Consider the following 23,637-nt stretch of genomic DNA (forward strand, 5'->3'; position numbering starts at 1 on the left):
ATCTGCCTCCGCACGCCCCACTGGAGGACCAGGATGAGGAGCCTGTTTACTGTCGCCTACAAACATGATAAGGGGCCTCAAAAGGTTTGTTGGCTTAAGTGTCAACAAATTCATTTATTTTAAAGTCTGAAATACAGTATTACCTACTTAGTTCCCGTGAGGTTAAAGATAATACGCCTGTATGGAAAACGTGAGTTTGAACATATCGTGTAGGTTTGGACCCTGCTAACGATTGTAATGAACCGGTTTTGTTTGGCAGTTTGCGTGTGAACTTGGACATGGGCAAAGCCGCATATGGATGGAAGATCATGAAGGACGAGAGCATCCCCGGCACGGTTGTGCGGACCAGCACCATCCCAGAGGAGCTGGGGCGCCTGGTGTACTTGCTCACGGACAAAACAGGTACCGCTCCTGGTTCATGTTTGCCTTTGCGTGCTCGCCGGCGTCCAGGGCAGGGTGACGATGGTGTGCATGTGCCTGTGTGCGCTCACCGGCATCCAGTGCAGGGTGACCCTGGCGCGTCTGTGTGTGCATGCATGTGTGCGTGCGTGCATGTGTAGCGGCGTATTGAAGTCATTCAAATTTAGGATTTTCCAGACTCCGCTGAACACTGGCACACAACTAACCTTCACCTTTGAATAAACACAGTATCATTAGAATTAGCAAAATGTTAAATCCTTAGAGATTTAAATGACATGTTTATATATTTTTGATTCTCTGCTGCCATAGCGTTCTTTGTTTTATTAGTGCGGCTTCTGGAGAGGAAATACTGCTTGCCTGTTTATTACAGGATGATACTTGTGAGCTGTTGGAAGAATGTAACACGATGTGTGTGGGTTTGGTCTTTTGACAGTAATGTTCTCCTGAAGAGCCTTCCAAGTGACTATCCCACCCTCAGGTCCCTGCCCCAAATTTTATTTGCCCTTATTCCATCAAAGAATCCTTGTCAATCCTTAACATAATAAATAAAACATAAACTGAATCCAGTGAAAATCCTAGCAACAGGTGAAATCCCTTCCTGATTTCTTCATTCATAGTTTAAATTCCTGGTAACTCTTGGGGCACCTGGTGGCTCAGTCCCTTGCCCATTGACTCTTGATCTCAGCTCCGGTCATGGTCTTAGGGTCGTGAGATCAAGCCCCGTGTTGGGCTCTGTGCTCAGTGGGGGAATCTGCTTGAGATTCTCCCTCCCTCCGCCTCTCTCCTCAGTCACATATGCTCTCTCTTTAAAATAAATAAGTCTTAAAAAATATCTCATAGTAATTCTTAGTGAACTAGAACTAAGGATACTTGTATAATATGATAAAATATGTCTCAAGTAAAATTCAACATTATTTTTAATAAAATACTAGAAAAAGCTTAGTCTGGAAAGAGAGAAATCTAACCGCCCTATTAACATGTTTCATTCTGGCCGTTGCAGTAAGACAAGAACTAGAAATAAGCTCTCTGCCTGAAAGATGGAGCAAATATTTGTAGATGAAATAATGAACCAAGGGAATCAACTGCTAAGAGTACGAACCAATGAAGTGTCAGGTCACAGGTCAGAATAATAAAGTAGCTCCCTGCGTGTCAAGCGGACGGAAGAGGGAAGGCCCCACTCGTGGTAGCGCAAGCACGTGTGAAACACGTGGGCATACCGACGTGAGGGGAGTGAAGGGCGTGTGTGAGGATGATCAGACCTTACAGAGAAACGTGAAGGAAGACGTAAACCAGTGAAGGGACAGACTGCAGTCTCCAGCGCAAGGTCCCCAGCGCGAAGATACGGGATTGCGTAGAGCCTGCCTTCACGATGAAGTGATAGGTTTACTGCAGTTCCAGTCAAAATCCAGTTGCCTGTGGCACGTGGTTTTGTTTTGTTTTTTAATTTAGAGTGGGTTTTTTTGTTTTTATTTAAGTAATCTCTATCCCCAGCGTGGGGCTCGAACCCACAACCCTGAGATCAGGCATCACACACTCCACTGACTGAGCCAGCCGGGCACCCCAGCGGCATTTGGTTGTGGTCAGGGTTGGTCATTATGGCACGTCGGGGGCTGTCCCGTCAGGTGATGCTCGTAAGTCCGAAGAACTCCAAAGTAACGAGGGGCTCAGACTCAAGAAGGTAGGCTGCGAAAATGCCATCAGATTTCTCCCTTCCCATCCTCACTGAGCTGACAGGAAAAGATCCAGAGAATAAAGTGTGGGAGACACGCAGGCGTGCCTCCGCAGAGGTTGAGTTATTTCTGGGAGACAGGTGGGACTATTTTGATGGAGAAGCTGGAGTGAAGCAAACCCAAACTCAAAAAGATTCCTGAAGTGACCCCACAGAAGAGCGTCCTGGGGAATCTGTGAGTTTACAGCACACAGGTCTGTGGGGGGCGGCACGGGAGGCTTTCAGGCTGCCCACCGGCGGCAGGAAAAGCCCAGCTATGCTCAGCCCTGCACTCAGCAGCCTGGACCTTGTGCATAAATACAATCGGAAACCAGGAACAGCAGCATGCACTCGGAGTCCCGCACAAACAGGCACGCTGTGCCTGCCCCAAGTGCACAGATCTGTGCGTGTTCACAGAGAAGCCCAACGGAGCCCTGAGGCAAGGGTGCCGCATGACAGAAGGACTTAGTCACACCTGCAAATTCAGTGTCAGAATTAAACTACATTTCCACATACCAGCAACAGTGGGGGCACTTAATTCCAAAAAGGCCAATTAGAATAGCAGCAAAATGTATAAAGTAATTAGAAATAAATCCAAGCAGAACTTGTGTAAAGCCTGCATGGATATAAGTTTGAAGACCTGAGCAGGAGCTAAGCGAGAGGGTGGGCATCTCAGTGCCACACCCCGTGTGGAAAAGTCCGACCTGTCTGAGGCGCACACTGCCCCAGGACCTTGTCTGCACCATTGGTGGGAGCGTTACCTGGTGGCCACCGCTCTGTCCGAACGGACGAGCCCCGACAGCCTGCGCACCGCGGTGCCCCTCTGGCTCCTGCTCCCCAAGGAGACACGTGCGCACGCGCAGCAGGAGACAAGCCCAGGGATGTCCATGGCATCATCTTGGACAACAAAACCAGACTGAACATAACAAAAGCGGTTATCAGTACAATGCATAAATTGTGGAGTGTTTGCAGTTGAATGCTAACTAGCAATGACGGTGTCACGGTTTAATGTTGAACCCAGAAAGGTCTGGGGCCTTCCCCTCTCGGAATTCTGTGCTCCCCTCCTGCCCTGTGTGTGAGGTGCGCGGCGTGCTTATCCGGGGAGCAGGTGCGGGCTGGGCTGTCCTGTCTGCAGCCCACCTGCTCTCGTGGCCACTGAAATCTGCATGTAACACAGCTAAGTGTGGTGCCTGTGATTTCACGTCGGTTCGCAAACGAGAAGCATGTGTCAGCACACAGTATGCTTGAGAGTGACTGGTTCTCTCTCCTCTTCCCGTGTCTCTGGATGTGTGATATCAGCAAGGGAAGAAGGATTTTGTGACATCATTTCTTCTTAAAATGCTAACTTTTTAGTATGCATTTTAAATGGTGATGGGGTCATCATTCTCCTTTGTTTCATCATAGCTCCTCCATTTGTCTTTGAATTCTGAGTTCCATCCAGGATAAGGAAGAGTGGTTTTGCCCAGAGTCATAAAGTAAAACCCCATTTTCCTCATGTCTCACTCTGCTGCTTTCACAAAGCAAAAATAAATAATCTGGGCTTCTGAGATTTAAAAAGAATTACAGAACATTATATAAAATATGTGAGTGAGAGAATCTTACACATTTCATTTTCCAAAAGGCCTTTTTGTTCCAGAAGTCACTGAAGGGACCCTCTGTCACCACTTCCTAGTGTTGGAGCCACATGGAGTTTTAAACATTTTTAGTGTTTTTAAAAATTTTTGGTCTTGAGCTTTTTCAGACCCTTTCTCCGTAATCGGAAGGTGAACGCCACCCACGGCACATCAGGCGAGCCACACGCTGTGCCAGCCCTGTGCCTGTCCTCGCCCTGGGGCCATGGGGCCGCGGGCACTTGCCCTTCACGGGTCCTCCTCCCTGAGGGCACTCAGGAGGGAGTGTTGCCTTGGCTGCTTCTAAAGGCCACACGGACCAAATCGCAGGAGAAGGACATCGAGGACGAGTTGTGTAATTGTCACCACACTGCCAGCACATAGTAGGACTAGTCTAGAAACCAGCTTCTCACACAGATGGAGGCCGCCGGCACACGGGGGTTGGGCCCTCACCTCTGGGCAGCGTGCGGCCTCCGGGGACCCCCAAGCCTCCGAGCAGAGCCATGTGTTGTCTGCCGGGAGGGCTGCATGGCTCGAACTTGCGCTCACCTGCCCTGCCGGGGGGTCCGGCGCAGCTGCGTATCTGTTGTTACTGGGAAGCGTCGTCCGGCAGGGACTGAAGTAACTGTGCTCTGTGTTGTAGTAGTCTCGTCGTGTGACTGATTCAGGTCCTCTGCAGTTGGCCGGGGCCCAGTGGTCACTATGGTGGGCTCCACCATCGCAGAGGGTCTGACGGGGGTGGTGGTTTGGCAGAGGGTAGAGAACTTGGGGTGTAAGACCGTATGCAGACATCATCTGCTTAATCGAATGAGCTGCTGTGTGAGGAGCCTTTCGCTGCTGACCTGCCCATAAGGCGGTCCTCGGTGTGATCGTGATCGGGCTTGTGCCTCATCAATACGCTTTCTGACAAGAAGCGTCCATCACGCGGCCTCTCGTTTGCCCCAGCAGAACAGAGAACGAAGTGTCCCGCAATTGCATTACAGTTTCCTTCTTGTGGTCAAGAAAGCGGTGTGGTGTAATTAGGTTTGATTGGGGTGCACGTTTCCGGTAAGATCTGAAATGAATGATGTTGCCATAGTGACGCGTGTGGCCAGCAGTGCGTGAAACATGAAGCAGTTCATTCGACAAGAGCGGACATCTGTTAGCTGCCAGGGTGCAGAGCATGTTGACACTGCCCAGAAATGGTGGACGTGCCGTGATAACTGAGCAGACGGCGCTGGCATGCTAGGGCAGGTCGTCTGCACCGAGTCCGCTGGGGAGCCCCCATCTCTGCGCCGGCTGCTCCTGAGAGCGGTGCTGCGGAGGGCTCGGAAATCATAAAACTTCGCTCCGGCTGCAGCCTGTTAGAGCAAGCCGCGAATTCCTTTGTTGGGAATCTTTATGCTCCTGTATGACAGAGCATTCCCAAACCACGCCCTGAGACAGGTCGTTTAGGATGCGCACCGTGTCGATAGCACCCGTTACCTGGCTTGGCCGTGCGGTTTGCACCCGGCTCGTGTCAGCTCCCAAGGCCGCATCCTCTGCAGCGGGAAGCGCCGTGTCCACAGTGGCAGGGGCAGCGGACCATGGCGTGCGTGCCTCGCCGGGGAGACCTGGCGCTGGGGGTTATGTCCCGTAAGCCAGGGGCCCTGTAAGCTGGGGCCAGGCACAGGCTCTCTGGCCTGCAGACGACAGCTGGGGCCTCTGGCGCCAACACACCTGCAGGGTCTGGCACTGTGCATGACCGGAGCGCGCACTTGTGTGTGTGCTGGGCTGTTCACCCCAGGTGAGGCACTTGATGCAGGCAGTGGTTGAACAGAGGCCTATTGTACTGGGAACCGCGGTCTTCTGAGAAAGCCTCATTTACAGCAAATACAGATTAACAAAGAATATGGCCACAGTCTGCAGGGTATTAGAAGTTGTGTTTCCATCCCTCATTGCTTCGTGGTAAAGTCTGAGTAGCTTTGTGTTGATCTCACGTGATCATTGCTCACGGCCTGGATCCTGCGCTGGAAGTCCATGGGGTTGGGTGGGTGGCCTGTCCCCAGTGTGCCGCGGGCAGACTTTCCTTTGTTTCTGTGTGGTTGCCACGCCCTGGCTGTCCCACGCACGAGCTGCGGTGTGGCCGCGCCACCCGCCAAACACTGGGTCAGAACACTTTGCAGCTGCGTCTCCAGCAACGTGTCCTCTGCCTGCCTGTGAATCGTCTCTGTCGCTGCCCTGAGACGTGTGCCTGCAGGACTTTGTCCTTAGAAATTGAGTTCCCCTCTACCTGCTTTGCTGCTCGTCCTCCAGAGCCCTCTGCCTTATTAAGGAGCTACAGCATTTTCCTTCTTCAGGAATCACAAAACACGCCTTTTGTCCAAAGACATTTTCCGTCCCTGGCGCTCTCCTAACGGCCAGGTCGCGGGGAAGCCTTCTGGTGGCGTCTGCCCATCCCTATCATGAAGCTTCAGACTTGGGACATACTAACAGTTGAATTAAGATGACAAAAATTGTATGACCTATCAATTGATTGAAATCATGAAAATTGTTTAAGATTTGAAAAGCGGTTTTGCATTACTGACTCTTTTAGTAACTGGCTTAACCTTAGACGCCCCTGCTGTACAAGAGGGTGTAGAAAGTCTCAAACTCGCCCTGACTTTCCTGCTCAGCGTTTTACAGGGTCTGCTGTGAAATAGAAACATCATTGAAAGTTAAAAAGATCCTTCCAGGATTCACCTTAGTATGTTAGAAGATACGCGCCCCTACATAAAGGAGCGTCTGCATCCATAACCCAGTCTCTCACCCAGCGAGATGCAGATGCATTCATCCAAATGGCAAAATAACTGAGCCAAAAATTTCATCGTTTATTTGATGAAATGATAGTCATTTGTTTGAATATGTCTGTTATAACCTCCATAAAACGTGATTTATCAGCAACTAGGACGAGGGTACCAGATGCAGCGTTTGACTCGGACGGCAGGCCACTGGGGCAGGTCGCGCCAGCGTTGGGCACAACCACCGTGTGCTGTCAGTGCGGTCCGAGCTCCCTCACAAGGCCACCTGGTGCACAACAGCAGCCCCCTTGCTTCCCTGCCCTCGCTCAGCCCTCGGTGACCCCTGGTCGACCGTATGCCTCAGCCGGTCTGCCTGTGCTGGACTTCTCCCAGGAGTGGAAGCTCACACCGTGTGGCCTTCTGTGTCTGGCTTCATTTGCTCAGCAGACACTTTCCAGGTTCACCCGCACTGTCGCGTGTCTCAGAACCTGACTGCTTTCTATTGTAGGCGATACTCCGTCGTGTGGATAGACCACATTTCATTTCCATCTCAGTTGAGGGACATTAGTGTAGGTTTTCCTGTTTCTGTTTGGAAGAATGCTGCTATGAGCAAGGTTCTAGCCAGGGCGGGTAGGCAAGAAGAGAAAGGCATCCATGCTATAAAGGGGAGTGAAGCTAGTTGTGTGTGACATGGTCTTCAAACAGAAAATCATAAGGAGGGGTGCCTGGGTGACTCAGTCGTTAAATGTCTGCCTTTGGCTCAGGTCATGGTCCCGGGGTCCTGGGATCAAGCCCCTGCTCCCCAGGAAGCCTGCTTCTCCCTCTCCCACTCCCCCTGCTTGTGTTACCTCTCTCACTGTGTCTCTCTCTGTCAAATAAATAAAATCTTTAAAAAAAGAAAATCATAAGGAATCCCCTAAAATCTGTTAGAAGCAATAAATGAATTTAGTAAGGTTTGAGATACAAGATGAATATACAAAAATGAATTGTATTTCTATACGCTAGCAACGAACTATCCAAAAATAGAATTAAGAACACAATTCTGTTTATGATGGCATCAAAAAAATGAAATCAGTATTTTATAGTGTTAAGATGGCAATAGGATTCCCCAAATTGATTTACAGATTCTACACGATTCCTCTCAACATCCCAGCTGCCTTCTTTGGAGAAATTGACAAGCTGATCCTAGAATTCCTGTGGAAATGCAGGGAGGGTGGGCGCCCAGAGTGGTGTAAACCATCTTGAGACAAGAGCAAATGGAAGGACTCCACAGTTCCTCATCCCAGAGCCTGCCACCAGGCTGCAGGGATCAAGACAGGATGGTGCTGGTGTGAGGACAGACCTTGAGATCGAGGGGGTGGCATCCACAGTCCGGACATCAGTCCCTAGCTGGACACTCAGACGACTTCCAATAAGGCTGCCAGGACGGTGTGCCGGGAGGAACTAAAGCCTGACGCTGCCGGTCGACTGGATTCCAGCACAGGTGCCGCCATCCTCACTGGGGAGGACCAGCCCCTTCAACTGACAGGCAGGGAGAGCAGGACGTCCACATACAGAAGAATGAAGGGGGACCCCTACCTCACACCACACACAAAAACTAGCTCCAGATGGATCACAGACCTACATTGAAGACCTAAAATGATCATTTTTTTAAACTGCTGAGTTTTCAGAAACTACTCTAAACTTGTCTTTTGTTTCATTCTCTTTGGCTCCATGAAGCACCAGAATAAAGAACTTCTAGGTATCTATCTTAATAGAAAGCTTTATAGGGCACCTGGGTGGCTCAGTTGGTTAAGCGACTGCCTTCAGCTCAGGTCATGATCCTGGAGTCCCGGGATCGAGTCCCACATCGGGCTCCCTGCTCAGCGGGGAGTCTGCTTCTCCCTCTGACCTTCCTTCCTCTCGTGCTCTCTCTCTACCATTCGCTCTCAATAAATAAATAAATAAATAAATAATCTTTATAAAAAAATAAAATAAAAATCTTTATAAACATAACCCAAAAAATAAAAAATAAATGTAAACAAAGCCCAAAAGAAGAAAGAAATAGTTTAAATCTGGATATGTTATCTTTTAATTATTTTAAACTAAATTTTTAAATGCAACAGTGTATTTACTATTTTAGTATGTGCTTGTATGTGTCTATGGGAACTCTGTGGCCTCCCATAATTTCAAGGGGTCTTTGTGCATTACTCTAGAGAGTTCTCCAAACGGCAGCAGGAAGCAAACGTAACTGCGTAGTTGGAGTTTTCATCTCAGAACTTAAAATGCTATCACCAGGCTGACTGAGGACAGTGAGCTAAAGCAGTGTATTAAGGTAGCAGTCACTCGGGGCACCTGGGTGGCTCAGTTGGTTAAGCGACTGCCTTCGGCTCAGGTCATGATCCTGGAGTCCTGGGATCGAGTCCCGCATCGGGCTCCCTGCTCAGCGAGGAGCCTGCTTCTCCCTCTAACCCTCCCCCCTCTCATGTACTCTCTCTCTCTCATTCTTGCTCTCTCAAATAAATAAATCTTTAAAAATAAATAAATAAAAAATAAAATAAAATAGCAGTCACTCTACAGCTCCAGATTTGCTGTCTAGAAACAGTCTGTGATCGGAGCAGTAATCATGATGTGCCTTTGGTTTTGGAAAATACTTGCTGTCCACATGGAGTATTGCATTTGGGAATGCCAGAATGCTCGTCTTCAGTAGTCTCGGGAGCAAGATGCTCTGAGTAAACCATCTACCATGTGACTCAGAGAGATGCCACCCTCAAGCTGTGGTGGGTTAATGGGCATAGGACCTGATCGTTGGCACAGGAAGAGGCGGGCGGATGTGCCTCTGACAGAGGGGCTCTGCCTCTGCACAGAGTGTCTGCAGAGCCCAGAGGCCCATCAGCACCCAAGTCCAGACCGTAGGGAACACACTGGAGCAAGTTCATTTACAAGGAAGAACGAGAGAGCAGAGAAGACTGTGGCCTTGGGCTCAGGAGGCTTCACCTGGACCCACACTCAAGCAAACAGTGTAGAAACACAACGGGAACCAGGCCTGGCCTTGGTATTTGATGCTGAGGAGCTCCTGCTGTTTGTTGCTGTGATAACATGGGGGTTACATTTATTGTAGCAGCCCCTTCTGTTGTTAATAGCTGACACGCTCAGGCAGGAAGTGGCAGGTCCCAGGAGCGTGGCCCTGAGGTGGTCCTTGCTGATGTGAGGCCTCCATTCGCCACTTTACATGATGCCATTCTGTCCGCTTTGGGGTACGTTGGACATTTCCCTTAAGAAACGCAGACGGGTTGGGACAGAAAACACATTGCCGGAAGTCAGTTCCTGGCACTTCTTGTTCTCACATTTGTAGTTGAAATTTCTTGCATGTTCTGCTTTATCCCCGCAGTCGGTACACCTGTGTACACGCATGTGCACATGCACACGTACGCACACACAGCACTGTGAGAGCGATGCTCCAGCACGCGCCCCGAGGGTGTCCCGGGTGCGTTTGCACACAGTCGGGCGTCTGGCCATAAGACATTCTAAGTCAGCGTTGTTCTCCTGAGGTCAGCTCCCATACTAGAGCAGCATACGTGTGCCGGCGCCTGGTTGTCCTCGGGACCTCCCGGCGGGACCAGCTCCTCGTCAGCCCCTCCAGGGAAGCCGCATGAGCATGGAAGTCTGTAGACCCTCCTCTCCACAAACTCGCCCAGGTTCCCCTTGCTTCTCTCCGGCCCACCGAGGCAGAGGTGCAGAGGGGCTCACACCTGAGGGCAGGATGAGGTACGTGTCTGAAGAACCGTCAGCCGCACCTCCCACACACAACCCCGTCGTGTCTCAGGTGCGCTTCCCGCCGCAGCGCGGCTTCCTGCTCGCACTCCGAGGCTGCCTCGTGGCGTTGACCGCCAGCCGTTAATAACTCCGTGCGTGGCTCCAAAAACCAGTTCAGGGGGACACGTGGTTTTTCTCTAAACATATTGTCATCTGCTTTTAAAAATATTCGCGTATTCCTAAATCCGTGTTAAGTACCACAAGTAACAATAGTCTGCAAAGTCAGGAAATTAAAAAAAGAAAAAAAAACAGTTTTTCCAACAGATCCAGTTTTCAGGACAGGAGGGTATTACGTAACAAAGCGTCTTCTGCTTTTTTGTTCAGTGCTTTCCAGCCTTGGGCTCTAGCTAGAAAACTTTTTCATCTGGTTGAGAAACAGTAATGTAATTGTTTCCGTTTCTGTCCTTTGGTGTCAGCATCCTGTATCTTTCTGCCAAACCTCCCCTTCCTCTTTATTTATTCATTTATAATTAAAATCAGTTAGCATATAACATTAGTTTCAGAAGTACAGGTCAGTGATCTGTCAGTCTCATATTACACCCAGTGCACGTTACATCACGTGCCCTCCTTACTGCCCATCACCCAGTTACCCCATCCCCCACTTACCCATCTCCCCTCCAGCAACCCTCAACTTGTTTCCTAGAGGTAAGAGGTTTGTCTTATGGTTTGTCTCCCTCTCTGGTTTCATCTTGTTTGATTTTTTCCCTCTCTTCCCCTATGATTCTCTGCCTTGTTTCTTAAGTTCCTTGTTTCAGTGAGATCATATGATAACTGTCTTTCTCTGATTGACTTATTTCACTCAGTATAATGCCCTCTAGTTCCAACCACATTGATGTAAATGTTCAGTATTCATCCTTTCTGATGGCTGAGTCATATTCCATTGTATGTATGGACCACGTCTTCTTTATCCATTCGTCTGTTGATGGACATTTGGGCTCTGTCTACAGTTTGGCTATTGTGGACATTGCTGCTATAAACATTGAGGGTCAGGTGCCCCTTCTTTTCACTACATCTGTATCTTTGGGGTAAATACCCCAAAGTATTTGGGGTATTTAGTAATTGGGTAAATACCCAATTGCTGGGTTGTAAGGTAGCTCTATTTTCAACATCTTGAACCTCCATACTGTTTTCCAGAGTGACTGCCCCAGCTTTGCATTCTCACCAACAGTGTAGGAGGGTTCCCCTTTCTCCACATCCTTGCCAACATTTGGGACGTTAAAATATGTGATATTACACTTAGCTTAATGAAGGACGAGATGTAGCTAAATCAGGTGCTTAGGCATATTTTACCTTGATAAAACTAAACTGTCATTCAATCATTATACTTAGTACTATATTTAATTCCATGAACCTTAGAATTACTTCCTAATCTTGCCGTTGGGAAGCAGAGGTTGATGACCTGACAGAGTCAGCACGTGCATGAAGAGCAGAGGCATCCCCAGTGTCAGGTGCCCGAGCTTACAGACGCCAGAGGCCATGCGTGCTGCCGTGCTCCACGTATCAATGTCTCCTCCGGCGTGAGGAGGAGGTCTCCTGCAGTACTGCTTTAGGAGAATCTTTGGTGCTGGAGAGGCCAGTGTGACCCCGGGTCCTGGAGAAGACGCAGGAGAACGCAGTCCGACCTGTGCCCTCTGCGCACGTCCTGTTCATTCCTGTGTCTTCGGTGAAGTGTCGTAGCAGGTTTCTTCCAGTGGCTGGTTGTCTGCTGCGTGCGGTACTGATGCAGCCAAGGGGTCTGGGTTTCTTTGTCATACTTTTTACTTCGATGCACTTTTGTATTCCTTACGTCGTGCGGACTGTGAACTCGTGGTAAGCGTGTGTTCGCCCCCGCCTTTGTTCACATGCTGTCTGGGTTTGTGAGTTGGGCGTGCCCACACCCTCTCCCAGACAGGCTGGCTGTGACTTGGGACGGCTCGCTCACGCTGGGTCATGGGGACGTGCTTGTTGGACAGCAGTATCATGTCACCGCCTTGGCAATGGAGGCAATCGTGTGTTTCAATTCCTTTTTCCATGATGAGTGGAGAGTGTGGGAGGAGGACACGCTGATACCAAGCGTGAAATAAACATAGTTCTCATACACACGGTACAGTTGAGGTGATCATGGAAGTGCGTTTGAAAGGGAGCGAGGTCAAGCAGCCATCACTGAGCTTTGTCTCTTCGGTGTCTTGGCCCTGATCCAGTTGACAGCATACTCAATGGTGAAGGGAAAGGATCAACGTGAGGGGGACCGATTGCTGGAAGCGTGGTGTCTTAACACCGAGGCACAGGAGTGTGGGGTTTACGTTCCTCTTAATTCTCTGAAGCTGATCCTTCCTTTTCCCACACTCCAGATATTGCGTGGAACCACCATTGCCTTGTGTAGAGACCAGCTCTCTCCCCGGGCACTCTGGTCCAGGTGATAAGGGGCTGTGACTTGGGTATCAGGATTTAAAATCTCCCAGGTGGTGAGTGGGCAGCAGTGCTCAGGGTCTGCTGGGATGCACACAGTCAGACACAGAGCCACTGCCCAGCCTGAACGCAGCATCCCCACCCTGTTGATCTGAGGCCGTGGAGCAGGAGACCTAATCTCATGGGCACCTTGGAGGTCCTACCCACTCTGCTGCCTTGATGTAAAATACATGCAATCTTCAAAGAAAAACTATTCATTTAAAACCAAAATGTTTTATTATAACAGTGTGTAGTCTCAAGACTTCTTAAGAACGTGAGCATTTGCAAGGTATATATGGATAGGGGCACCTGGGTGGCTCAGTTGGTTAAGCGACTGCCTTCGGCTCGGGTCATGATCCTGGAGTCCCGGGATCGAGTCCCGCATCGGGCTCCCTGCTCGGCGAGGGGACTGCTTCTCCCTCTGACCCTCCCCGCTCTCCTGTACTCTCTCTCTCTCTCATTCTCACTCTCTCAAAATAAATAAGTAAATCTTTTTAAAAAAAAAGGTATATATGGATAGTAGAATTTACATAAGGAGACCAGTATAAATGTAAATTTATCACTAGGTAAGTAAATGTGTAACTGTCAAATCTTAACATAATTTAGGGCGAGTGCCTCTGAACAGTTCTGTGATTCTGAGCTGATGCCAGTCGACGGCCTTGCTGAGCACCCAATGTGGGCGGAAGGCATCCTGGTCAGTATAACGTGTGGGTCACTGGCATGGCCCTATATGTAAATTCAAACTGTACTCTCCGAAATCTCATCTTTAAGAATCTACCCCACATAAATAATGGTTTTGTAGCTGCATTTTTTGGTGATAACAAAAAATTTTAAACCATCTGAGTATCCGTGTTTGGGAGGAAGATCCAGCAGAACCTTGTGTACCATACTGGGTTTATGGTATACCCCCTAAAAATAACGTGGAATACCCCTGTGTGTAGTCATGTGAAAAAATAGTTTATAAATGCATACTTGTCTCTACCAGTGGAAAAGTTGGAAGAGGTTATATACCTAAACTAGGTGATCCCAGGGTGTGAGAGGGTACAACAAGTATTTACAACTTTTAATATAAATGAAGGCCTCCAATTCCAGAACGATGGAGTGGATGTTCTTCTCCCTGTCTGTCCTGCTGAGCACACCACGCACCTGACGTGCTACGTGCAGCGCACACAAGAAGACCGTGAGCGGGGAGGGAGGAAGGCAGGCTCGCCCCATCAGGAGGACCAGCAGTCAGTTCCCTGGTGTTCCGCTTCGTGCCCAGACTGGGGCCTGGAGAAGCCAGCGATGCAGAAATGCCAGTGGGCACAGACAGGCTGAGAAGAGCTGCTCTCTGTGACCGAAGGAGCAGCCTGGCAAGACGGGAACACTCACGCTTCCATTCCAACCGTTGGAGAAAGCACAGCACAGGTGGCCCCGTGATGATGTGATGGACGGAGGAGTTACCACGGCGGTGGCCATCCCATGGCCACATGTAAGTGTGTCCAGTCAGCGCATGGTGCAGCAGCAGCTTGCACAGTGTTCCCTGTCCATTTGTGCTCAGCAAAGGCCCCACCCTCTGTCTCCGAAGACCAAGTGGGGACCCTAGACTTCCAACCTCTCCTGGCTGTCCAGATGACCCAGCTCCCAGGCCAGCATGGAGTCTAAGAAGGCCAAGGGTCGGACTTTCATGTCTGCTGGGCGGGCAGCCTGGACGGCCATTGTCACAAACCGAATCAGCGCGGTGAAGAACTGATGGGTCGTGCCAGACTAGGGGTGGGCGAGGGCGTGGATGTGGCCACGGATGCAGGTGAGGACCATGTTGGTGCAGATGGGACGCCTCTGCATCTTGATGGCCATGCTGGCCGTGCAGATCCACACATGACGGTGACGTGAAGCTGATATGCTCCGCGGTGCCGGGCACTGGTCTGATCCTGCGCCACTCAACACAGGGACGGCCAGTGGGGTGCCAGGCGGGGGATGCGGGCAGCCCCCTGTGCCGCTGTGGAATCCAGAATTGCTGCAGGAGAAGTCAGAAGAGAGGCCAGCAGCCCTTACTCAGGAGGCTGGCGGACACGAGAAAGGCCTGTGGTAGGCGTGCCACCCAGGGGGAGGAATCACACATTTCCTTGTGAGGTAGCAGTTTTTTCTTTAAACTAGAGTAGTTTCTTATGAAATGCATATGTTTCTTATTTTTTCCTATCATTTCATTGAGATTCCTGGTAGTTGCTATTTTCTAAACTGGAGAGCTCTAATTCTGTAATCGTCTAGCATTTCAGGGGCCTGGCAGGTCCCAGCAGCCGTGAAGTGCACTGCCCAGCTGACATTTCATGTAGACGGTGGACATTGCTGGTTGTGTTTGAGGGAGGGAGAAGAATGAAGGGTCCTTATTCTAGGAAGGCGGCACCAGTCAGGAGGTCAGAAGCCATTCCCGAGTCTCGCAAGTCGGGATGAGCGGTGAGGGCCCCAGAGTACATGTAGCCGCGGCAGAGCCCCTGCACCACACCTGTGCGGCTGGTGTGAGGAGGTCTGAGGGTTGGCAGAAAGGACGGAGCATGATGAGGGCGGCGTGTGGGGCAGCTCCGTCACCCGCCTCCGCCTGCGTGCCTGTGGACCCCCTCGCCAGCCTCAGCCGGTGTTTCACGGTGAGGGGGTGGGCGGCAGGGGGGCGGCAGTGCCCGCAGTCAGGCGCTCAGGGGGCGCTCCGGCAGGGGCGGGTGCTGCTGGTCAGGGGGCGTGCGGGCCAGGTGGCGGAAGGGGAGGCCAAGGCTGTGCGTCCACAGGGTAGAACAACCATCCTAGAGGAAGAGTGGGTGGAGCTGGGCACCATGAGATCTGGGAATGGTGACACCTTAGACCCTAGAATGTCTGCAAAGCCAGAGAATCCTAACAGTGTGGCCCCAGCACGACACACACACAGACCAGGGGAACAGAAAAAAACCGCACCCGTAAATGGGCAACTAAGGCAGGACGAGGAGGGCAAGAGCGGACAGTGTCCTCGCACGTGGTGCCACAAGAGCTGGACAGCAGCGTGCAGAGGAAGGAAACCGGCCCTTTGTCCCGCACCACACAAGATGAACGCAGGACTGAAGACCAGAAACCAGAGGTTCCAGAGGAGAACACGGGCAGTAATCTCTTTGACATCGGCCTTATCAACATTTATTTGGAACTGTCTCTCCAGGGAAGGGCAACAAAAGCTAAAATAAACAGACAGGATTCCATCAAATGGGATTTCATCAGACTACAAAGCCTCTTCAGAGCCAAGGAAACCCATCAACAAAATGAAAAAGGAACCTATTGAATGGGAGCAGATATTTTCAAGTCATCCATCCTGTAAGGGGTTAATATCCAAAAACATATGAAGAACTTAGACAACTTAGTATCAAACAATTAAAACGCCCCAGTTTAAAAATAGGCAGAGGATCTGAAAGGACATTTTTTCAAAGAATACCTGTAGACACATGAAAAGATGCACAACATCACTAATCGTGGGAGAAATACAAATCAAAACTACGATGATACATCTCCTTCACACAGGTCACAGTGGCTAAAATCAACAGGTGTCGGCAAGGATGCAGAGAAAGGGGAACCGCCGTGCCCGGCTGGTGGGAACGCAAGCGGGTGCAGCCCCTCTGGAAAACGGTGTGGAGGTTCCTCAAGACATTAAAAGGAATCACCATGTGATCCAGCAATCGCACTTCTGGGTGTTTATCCAAACAAAATGAACACTAATTCACAAAGATACACACCACCCCTATGTTTGCAGCAGCATTATTTACAATATCTGAGATCTGGAAACATCCCAAGCATCCATCCGTAGATGAATGGATACGGGAGAGGTGGTAGAGACCTATGTTACTCAGCCATAAAAATGAAATCTTGCCATTTTTGACAAAAAGGATGGACCTAGAGGGTATGGTGCTCAGTGAAATGAGTCCGAGAAAGCCAAAGTTGCAGAATCCAAATAACCAAACACAAGAGAAACAGACTCAAAGACATGGAGACAAATGGGTGGTTGCCAGAGGGGAGGGGGCGGAGGAGGGTGGAGAGCCGCAAACCTCCGGTTATCAAATGAGTCCCGGGGATGTACAGTACCGCATGGGGAGTGTGGCTGGTGATACTGTACTAGGGCTGTGCGGTGACAGATGGCGACCGCACTTAGACGGGGAGCATTTTGTATAAAAATAGCGAACCGCTGCCGTGTACACCTGAAACAGATAGTGTATGTCAGCCTTCAGTTTTCACAAAAAAGAAACACGGAAGTGATCCACCCAGTTCCAGCAACAGCACTGTGAGACGGTGGGTCTTCGCACTGGGTGAACTGGGCGCATCCCCGTTCCATCCCCGCGGATCCCGCGGTGTGAGCCAGTGAGCAGGGCAGAGCACCCTTCGCTTAGGGTCTTTTGCCACTTGCGTTCAGTGGTTTACAAACCTAAAGAAATAGTAGTTTATTCTTGGTAGGAACTGTGCAGGCGTAGTATTCTCATTTTTGCCATACGTGTAAAATTCTTAGTAATAAAAAGGTTGAAAAGTATTATTTATTGTCATCGTATTTATAAACTGCCTCATACCACAGCCCACCGTAGATTCGAAGCCTCACATTCAGTGTATGTCAGAGGAAAAAGTGTCTACAGGAAATTCTTTAATTATGTCAATCTGATGAGTAAAATATTTTTTTTTAAATAATAAATTCTCAGGGAACTGCTCATTTGGGCACACGTAACAGAGGTGAGCTTGGTGCTTATTCTAATAGGAATTAATGTACAATTTCATTAGCTTTTGATGATAGGTAACTATTGTCTTCATCTCAAATCTGCGATGTAAATAATTTCTAGAACTTCCTTATTTCATTTGGAAGCTGAATTGTTTTTAATTACATTCTTTAAACTATTTTAATTAATTCTGCTTTACTTAATGAGGATGACATAACCAGGAAACCCTTTTAAACTGTACTTCTCACATAATTTTGATTTCAGGAAACTTAGGTGCCATTTAATTGAGGTACTAAACGGGCTAAATAGAATTTTGAAAAAGCAAAATTTCTAAAACTGATCAGCATCCCTGAGAAGAGCTGCTCTTTGAAATTTATGAGACCCTAATGTATGTATTCTATCCATTCTTGTAAGAAGGTTATTCAAAACAGTCTCTGAAACAGTGTTATGAAATACGGATTTTCCTTCATGTTAACGTAGCCTTCCTGTCCTGTAGTGGGAGTTCTGAGCTATTTTGTTTTGAACACCAATGTGTATGGAGTCATGGATAGATGTGAAAACACTTTTTATTATATCTTCCACATCACATGTGCCAAAGAAAACAGAAGTTAGTTAATATTTTATGGGTGCCTTGTAACCGTGTGGAAAGCCCAGCTTCTAACTGACTGGGGATAGGATTGTTCATATCCACATTGATAATTACATCAGTCAGTGGGTGACCCTTCTGTGAGCTGTGAGGTAAGTGCAGAAAAGCCCGGGGGCCTACATGACCGCACTTTTCGTTACCGTACCTGACGCCCCTGCTCACAGGTGTTCACACTTCCCCAGGTTGCTTTACTTCTAGAAAACCCAGTAAGCAAAAATCCTGTGTGCGTATTGTGTGTGCATTTTTATATTAAGTGATACACATACACAATGTTTAGGGTTTTCAGAGTCATGAAGATGTGTAACATTGTGAATTTATGTGTCACTTTTAATGAAAATTCACCGTTTTTGAAATAATGTTAACGTCTCGCTGCCTTTCATGATGTTACTTCACTGCATTTGGCAGACCCAAGACATCTCATAAAATTGACCTGTGCGTGCTCCTCTCTTAACTGACTTCCTTACACACCAGGGGTGAAGCACTTCCTCATGCTCAAGCACACATGAGTGCCTGGCCTACATGGACTGGCTGTCCCCAGGAGTGAGCCCTGGCCATCTGGAGGGACGTGAGCACCTCCAGGCAGCTCACCGGGCAGAAGCCCAGCTAAAGAGAACGTGCCTCCCTGCTCACTGACCTTTCTGTTGCTCCACATGATGCAAGTGGTGCTAAGGGTTAAATGCATCTGTTTCTGTTCAATGAAAAATACTTAATTTTTCAAAATTGGGTGTTTTTTTTAAAAAACTGGTAGGCACGCTAATTTGGGACTAGTTGATGTCTTTCTCAGGCAGTGTTCTAGAGTATAATTACAAAGGTAGTGACTCTGTTTTCCAGTTTCACGCCTGTCTCTTTCAGAACAGGCAGAAGTTATATTTGTACCAAACAATGCATCTGAACTGAAAGAGGCCACACTTTCTTCAGGTAGTTAGAGCCCTTCACGTTATCGCGCTCTTCCGGAGGGATCTGGGAGGGACACTTGTCCTCAGTGGGGAAGGACATTCCTAGCTGCTGGAATTACAGAGCAGAGCATTCTCACTGCCGAGGGGCGCCCAGCTATGAGAGCTCGGCCCGTGGAGGTCCACGTACGGGATGGGGAGTCCTGGTCCCGTTGATGAGCTTTCCTCTGTGACCTGGTCTTTGTTGCAGGAACCCTCACCCAGAACGAGATGGTGTTTAAGAGGCTGCACCTGGGGACTGTGTCTTATGGAGCAGACACGATGGAGGAGATCCAGAGCCACCTCAGGAATCCATACTCACAGGTAAGCTCATTGGCATCCGCACGGGAGCTGCCTGCAAAAGTGCCTGGCTCTGTCGAACCAGCCTGAACCCACTGTATCCGCTGATCTGGAAATCGGCAAACATCTTTGAATGTCCTAAAACACTCAGTTTTAATTTATAAATCAAGAAGCAGTTTTTGAACCAATTTTATTTTATTTTTTTATTCTTTGTAAAGATTTTATTTATTTATTTGTTTGTTTGTTTGTTTGTTTGATAGAGATAGAGGGAGAGCACAAGCAGGGGGAGGGAGAAGCAGGCTCCCCGCTGAGGAAGGAGCCCGATGTAGGGCTCGCTCCCAGGACCCTGGGATCATGACCTGAGCCGAAGGCAGCCACTTAACCGACTGAGCCACTGAACAATTTTGAATAAGCATTTCTATATTGTAAAATAATAGAAAGGATATAATGACCTTAAACCATTTATTCATATTAAATAATTTTCTTAGTGAAATATTCCAAAAGATTACTCAGGATAGGTAGTATTTTTAAGACTATTAAGTAGAATACTGCATCACAGGTGTTTCTTACCAGTTCCTCTGGGTTTCTTCATAATTAGTAAGACTTTCTCATATTTTTTTGCCTTTTCCATAAACAGAAGTAGACACACGGTATCGTGAGCCCTATGTCCCTGTCATTCGGCCTCAGCAGCTGTCCATGCACCGCAGACCTGGTTCCCTCCGTAGCCCTGCTCCTCCTTCACCATATCACTGTGAAGTGAAACTCAAATGTCATGTTATTTCATCTGCAAATACCTCGTCTGTGTCTGGATTAGATAAGGACTCCTTGGGTGGAGGCAGGGGGCGTATATCCTAAGTCTTGGCCTTTCCCTGGAGCTTCAGGAGCTCTCTGAAGTTGCAGGAACAGGAAATACACAGCCTAGTAGCCACAGTGTTTGCCAGAGACTTGGTAGGCCGTGCGCTCTGCAAGTGCGTCTGTGGCCCGGGAAGGTCCTGACACGCCAGATCCTGACATGGGGCCCACAGGGCCACGTGTTCCCACAGATGACAGGGTGTGGGGCAGGCAGACACAGGCCACTCTGCAAAGGTCAGTTTAGGCCGCAGAGGTCCCCTAGCCTGTTCTCAGGTAGCGTTCGTGTTGCACTCATTTGAATTCACTGATTCTGAGTAACCAAACCTTGCAAGCCCAGGGTGTCTAAGATGCTGCACACACAAGGCTGTGGTTTGAACCCAGAGCCAGCCATCACTTCCCTAGGCTGCTTTTCTGCCTCTCTGCTGGCCTCTTGTGAGGTTCGGGCACCCCCGTTGTAACAGGCCAGCATATATCAGGTGCAAACGTGCCATCACCCGCCCCCCAGGGAAGCGGGGCCTCGCATGTACACAGACCACTGCTGCCTCGAGGCTCCCACGGGCCGTCTGGCAGCGGCGCCCCCAGAGGCTGTAGGCCCTGTGTATTGATGGTCATACTTCTGACTTGACTTCCACAGACGGGGCTGAGCCACACACGCCCTGAGCAGTTTCTGCTCTGACCGAATTCAGGTGTCCTGTCTGCCTTACATTCAGTTTGTGAAAACCTTCTCTTTCTTCTGTAATGTTTACCAGAACGGCGTATACTTTACTTTTCAAGACGCTGTCAAAAGAAAAGTATCTAATGCATATGTGTTTATTGGATGTAATGATCACTTACACAAGCACACATATACTGAAAACCAAGCCCTTTCTTCAGTTGGATGTCACTCAGTGCAATACAGAGCATTTTGTAACCTAGAACATTTATTAACAGAAGGAAAATCTAAAAAGGAGAAGGAATAGGTCTTCCCTTCTCCTGGTAATCTAGGTCTAGGTCGAAACAGTACCAGGTAAAATCTGTTTTTAAAAAATAAATTTACATTATGCATGAATATGATTTTAATAGCTCCAAATAAGCTGTTTTCTAGAAAATTTAGAAACAGAAAGGATGAGTCAGTGTATAAAAATAGCAGATATTTAATACTTATTTCCACGGAGGAGGTCTTTTAAAAATCTTTTTTCGAAGCTGTCTGTTGGTTGGCTGGTTAGATAGTACTCTTTTGTAAAATTGATTTTATTCCTGAGATTCTGTCTTTTTATTAAGATGATAATAGTCTACCAGGTCCACTGCAATGTAACATGAATCTTTCATAATCTGATTATATTTCCCCTCCGGAAGCATTTGGTGATGGAGGGCATAATCTTTAATGGCATTTGTGTGAAATGAAATTCTACAGCCATCGATAAACAGAGTCCTAAGGGGAGTCAGCCGTGTTGCGTGCCGCTCTCCCTTTGCCGTGCAAGCAGCAGGCGGGTGGGAGGCGAGCGCAGGGGAGAGGCAGTGCCAGCTGCTGAGCTGCACGAGCAAACCCTTCATTAGACAGCACTGTGACTTCACGGGCAGAGTAGTCACGGCTCGGTGGCTCTGCATGCCCCGTCCAAAAGCGAGAGCCTGGCTTTCTCGGGAGGGCCGTCACAAGTGGCCATGAAGGTAACCGAGGAGCCTCTGTGGTCCTGCTCCACCTCCCCCCGGGAGCGGGGGGGAATGGCCACTCTACTGGCCGAGGCGAGCGCCCTCGAATGCAGCCTGGTGCGGGGGGAGCCAAATGGAGGGAGCGGGGAGTCACGTCTGGAGCGCAAGAGTCTGAAATAGGAGGTGAGGATCAGTTTTCGTCAGATGCCGGGGTTACTGTCATGCACAAAACTAGCTCTTAATACAGAGGCTGTGACAGGCTGGATTCCTTTATTGTATTAAAGGAAGATTCGTAAGTATTTTTTCCTGCTTTTAGCTTTAGTCCACTTCAGGTACAGCACTTTTTAACGAAACATGAAAGCAGTTAGGAGCATATGGCTCTGGTTTGCTCTTTAACTCACCCCATCTTTACAAGGAGAACAAACATGACTTATTACGGACTTAGCAAGCCAATGCTATGGATCAAGTGAATGTAGAAAAGGAAAACCCTCCGACTCTAAGTACTGCAACAGTTTGGTAGCCGTGCCGACCAGGAGACGCGAGTGCTTACGGCGCTAGCACGGACACGTCACGTGAGCGAGCCCGTTCCCTAAGAGCTGCTTGTCTCATCCCTCACTGATGCACTCATAAAAATCACACGTGCTGGTAACTCCAGTATCAACTACGTTGTCTCTTTAATTTTGTGACGTTCGTATTTTATCAGATGCAGTCTCAAGCTAGCGGGAATGCTACCAGTTCAACACCACCAAGAAAGGCCCAGTCCTCAGCTCCCAAAGTGAGAAAAAGTGTTAGCAGTCGAGTCCACGAAGCTGTGAAGGCCATTGCGCTGTGCCACAACGTGACCCCCGTGTATGAGCCTCGAGCCGGCGTGATCGCAGAGGCCGAGTACGCAGAGGCGGACCAGGACTTCAGCGACGGGAACCGCACCTACCAGGCCGCCAGCCCTGACGAGGTCAGTCGGGGCCTCTTAGAGGATGTCAGATACAAACCTGCATCAGAGGCACAAGAATTCGTTCTTCCAGGGGCATGAATGCAAGGAGAGCTTTATTATCGTGTCTAATGGTGCCTTAGCTCCAGGCCTGAAGGCCACATGGCTCTCTCAGATTCGTGCATTTGGTCCTGGTGTGTCCACTTACCCCAGAAAGCCTAAGAGTTGAGTTACTGGAAAACACATGAGAAAAATCAGAGTTTTACTGATTTGTAAACTGATTTGTGACCGAGTCAGATCTTAATAAAGCTGCTGGCGCCTAGACTGTTCCTCCCTCATCATCCCATCTTCTTACTTCCACATGAATTGTCAGGCTTACGTGTTAAATTTCCAGGTTTGTTCGTTTGTTTTGCCAGAATTTAGCTATAGCATATCTATTTCAAAAGAGAATTGGGCTATAAATCATTTCAAAAATCTACAGAAGACAGAAACAGTAAAATCTTCAATGTGGCAAATTAGTCATTTCTGACCTTACATCATTTTTTTACTTTTTTTTTTTAAAGATTTTATTTATTTGTTTTTGTCAGAGAGAGACAGAGCACAAGCAGGGGGAGCAGCAGAGAGGAGAAGCAGACTCCCTGCTGAGCGGAGAGCTCGATCCCAGGACCCTGGGATCATGATCTGAGCCAAAGTCAGACACTTAACCGACTGAGCCACCCAGACGCCCCCATTTTTTTTATTTTTAGATTGATAAAAGTCATTGTTAAATTAATTTGCCCAATTCCTGTTCAGCCAGTATATTTTAAATAACGTTTTCTTATGCCCTCCCTTTTAGTCAAGGTTCTTGAGATGATTCTGTAATCAAACCAACCATGGAAGCAATATAAGCAAACAACCTTCTTTTTTTTTTTTTAAATACTGTATGAAATTGGATCATGTAATAACTCCCAAAAAGTACCATCAA

At 48.6% G+C, this 23,637-nt stretch overlaps 1 protein-coding gene across 1 annotated transcript; it reads left to right on the forward strand.

Annotated features, from left to right (window-relative positions):
- The first annotated feature begins 297 nt into the window (after positions 1 to 297).
- On the forward strand, positions 298 to 23,179 carry LOC148161557 (putative phospholipid-transporting ATPase IIB). Its single transcript, XM_088020741.1, has 3 exons — positions 298 to 402; positions 19,176 to 19,288; positions 22,449 to 23,179. Exons 1-3 carry the CDS (start codon positions 309 to 311, stop codon positions 22,773 to 22,775), a joined length of 534 nt encoding a protein of 177 aa, XP_087876867.1. The 5' UTR covers positions 298 to 308; the 3' UTR covers positions 22,776 to 23,179.
- Positions 23,180 to 23,637: the final 458 nt, after the last annotated feature.

Source organism: Eumetopias jubatus, unplaced genomic scaffold (genome assembly GCF_037043125.1).
Source record: "Eumetopias jubatus isolate StellerSeaLion01/CBP00866 unplaced genomic scaffold, mEumJub1_p1.0 scaffold_156, whole genome shotgun sequence".
NCBI lineage: Eukaryota > Metazoa > Chordata > Mammalia > Carnivora > Otariidae > Eumetopias > Eumetopias jubatus.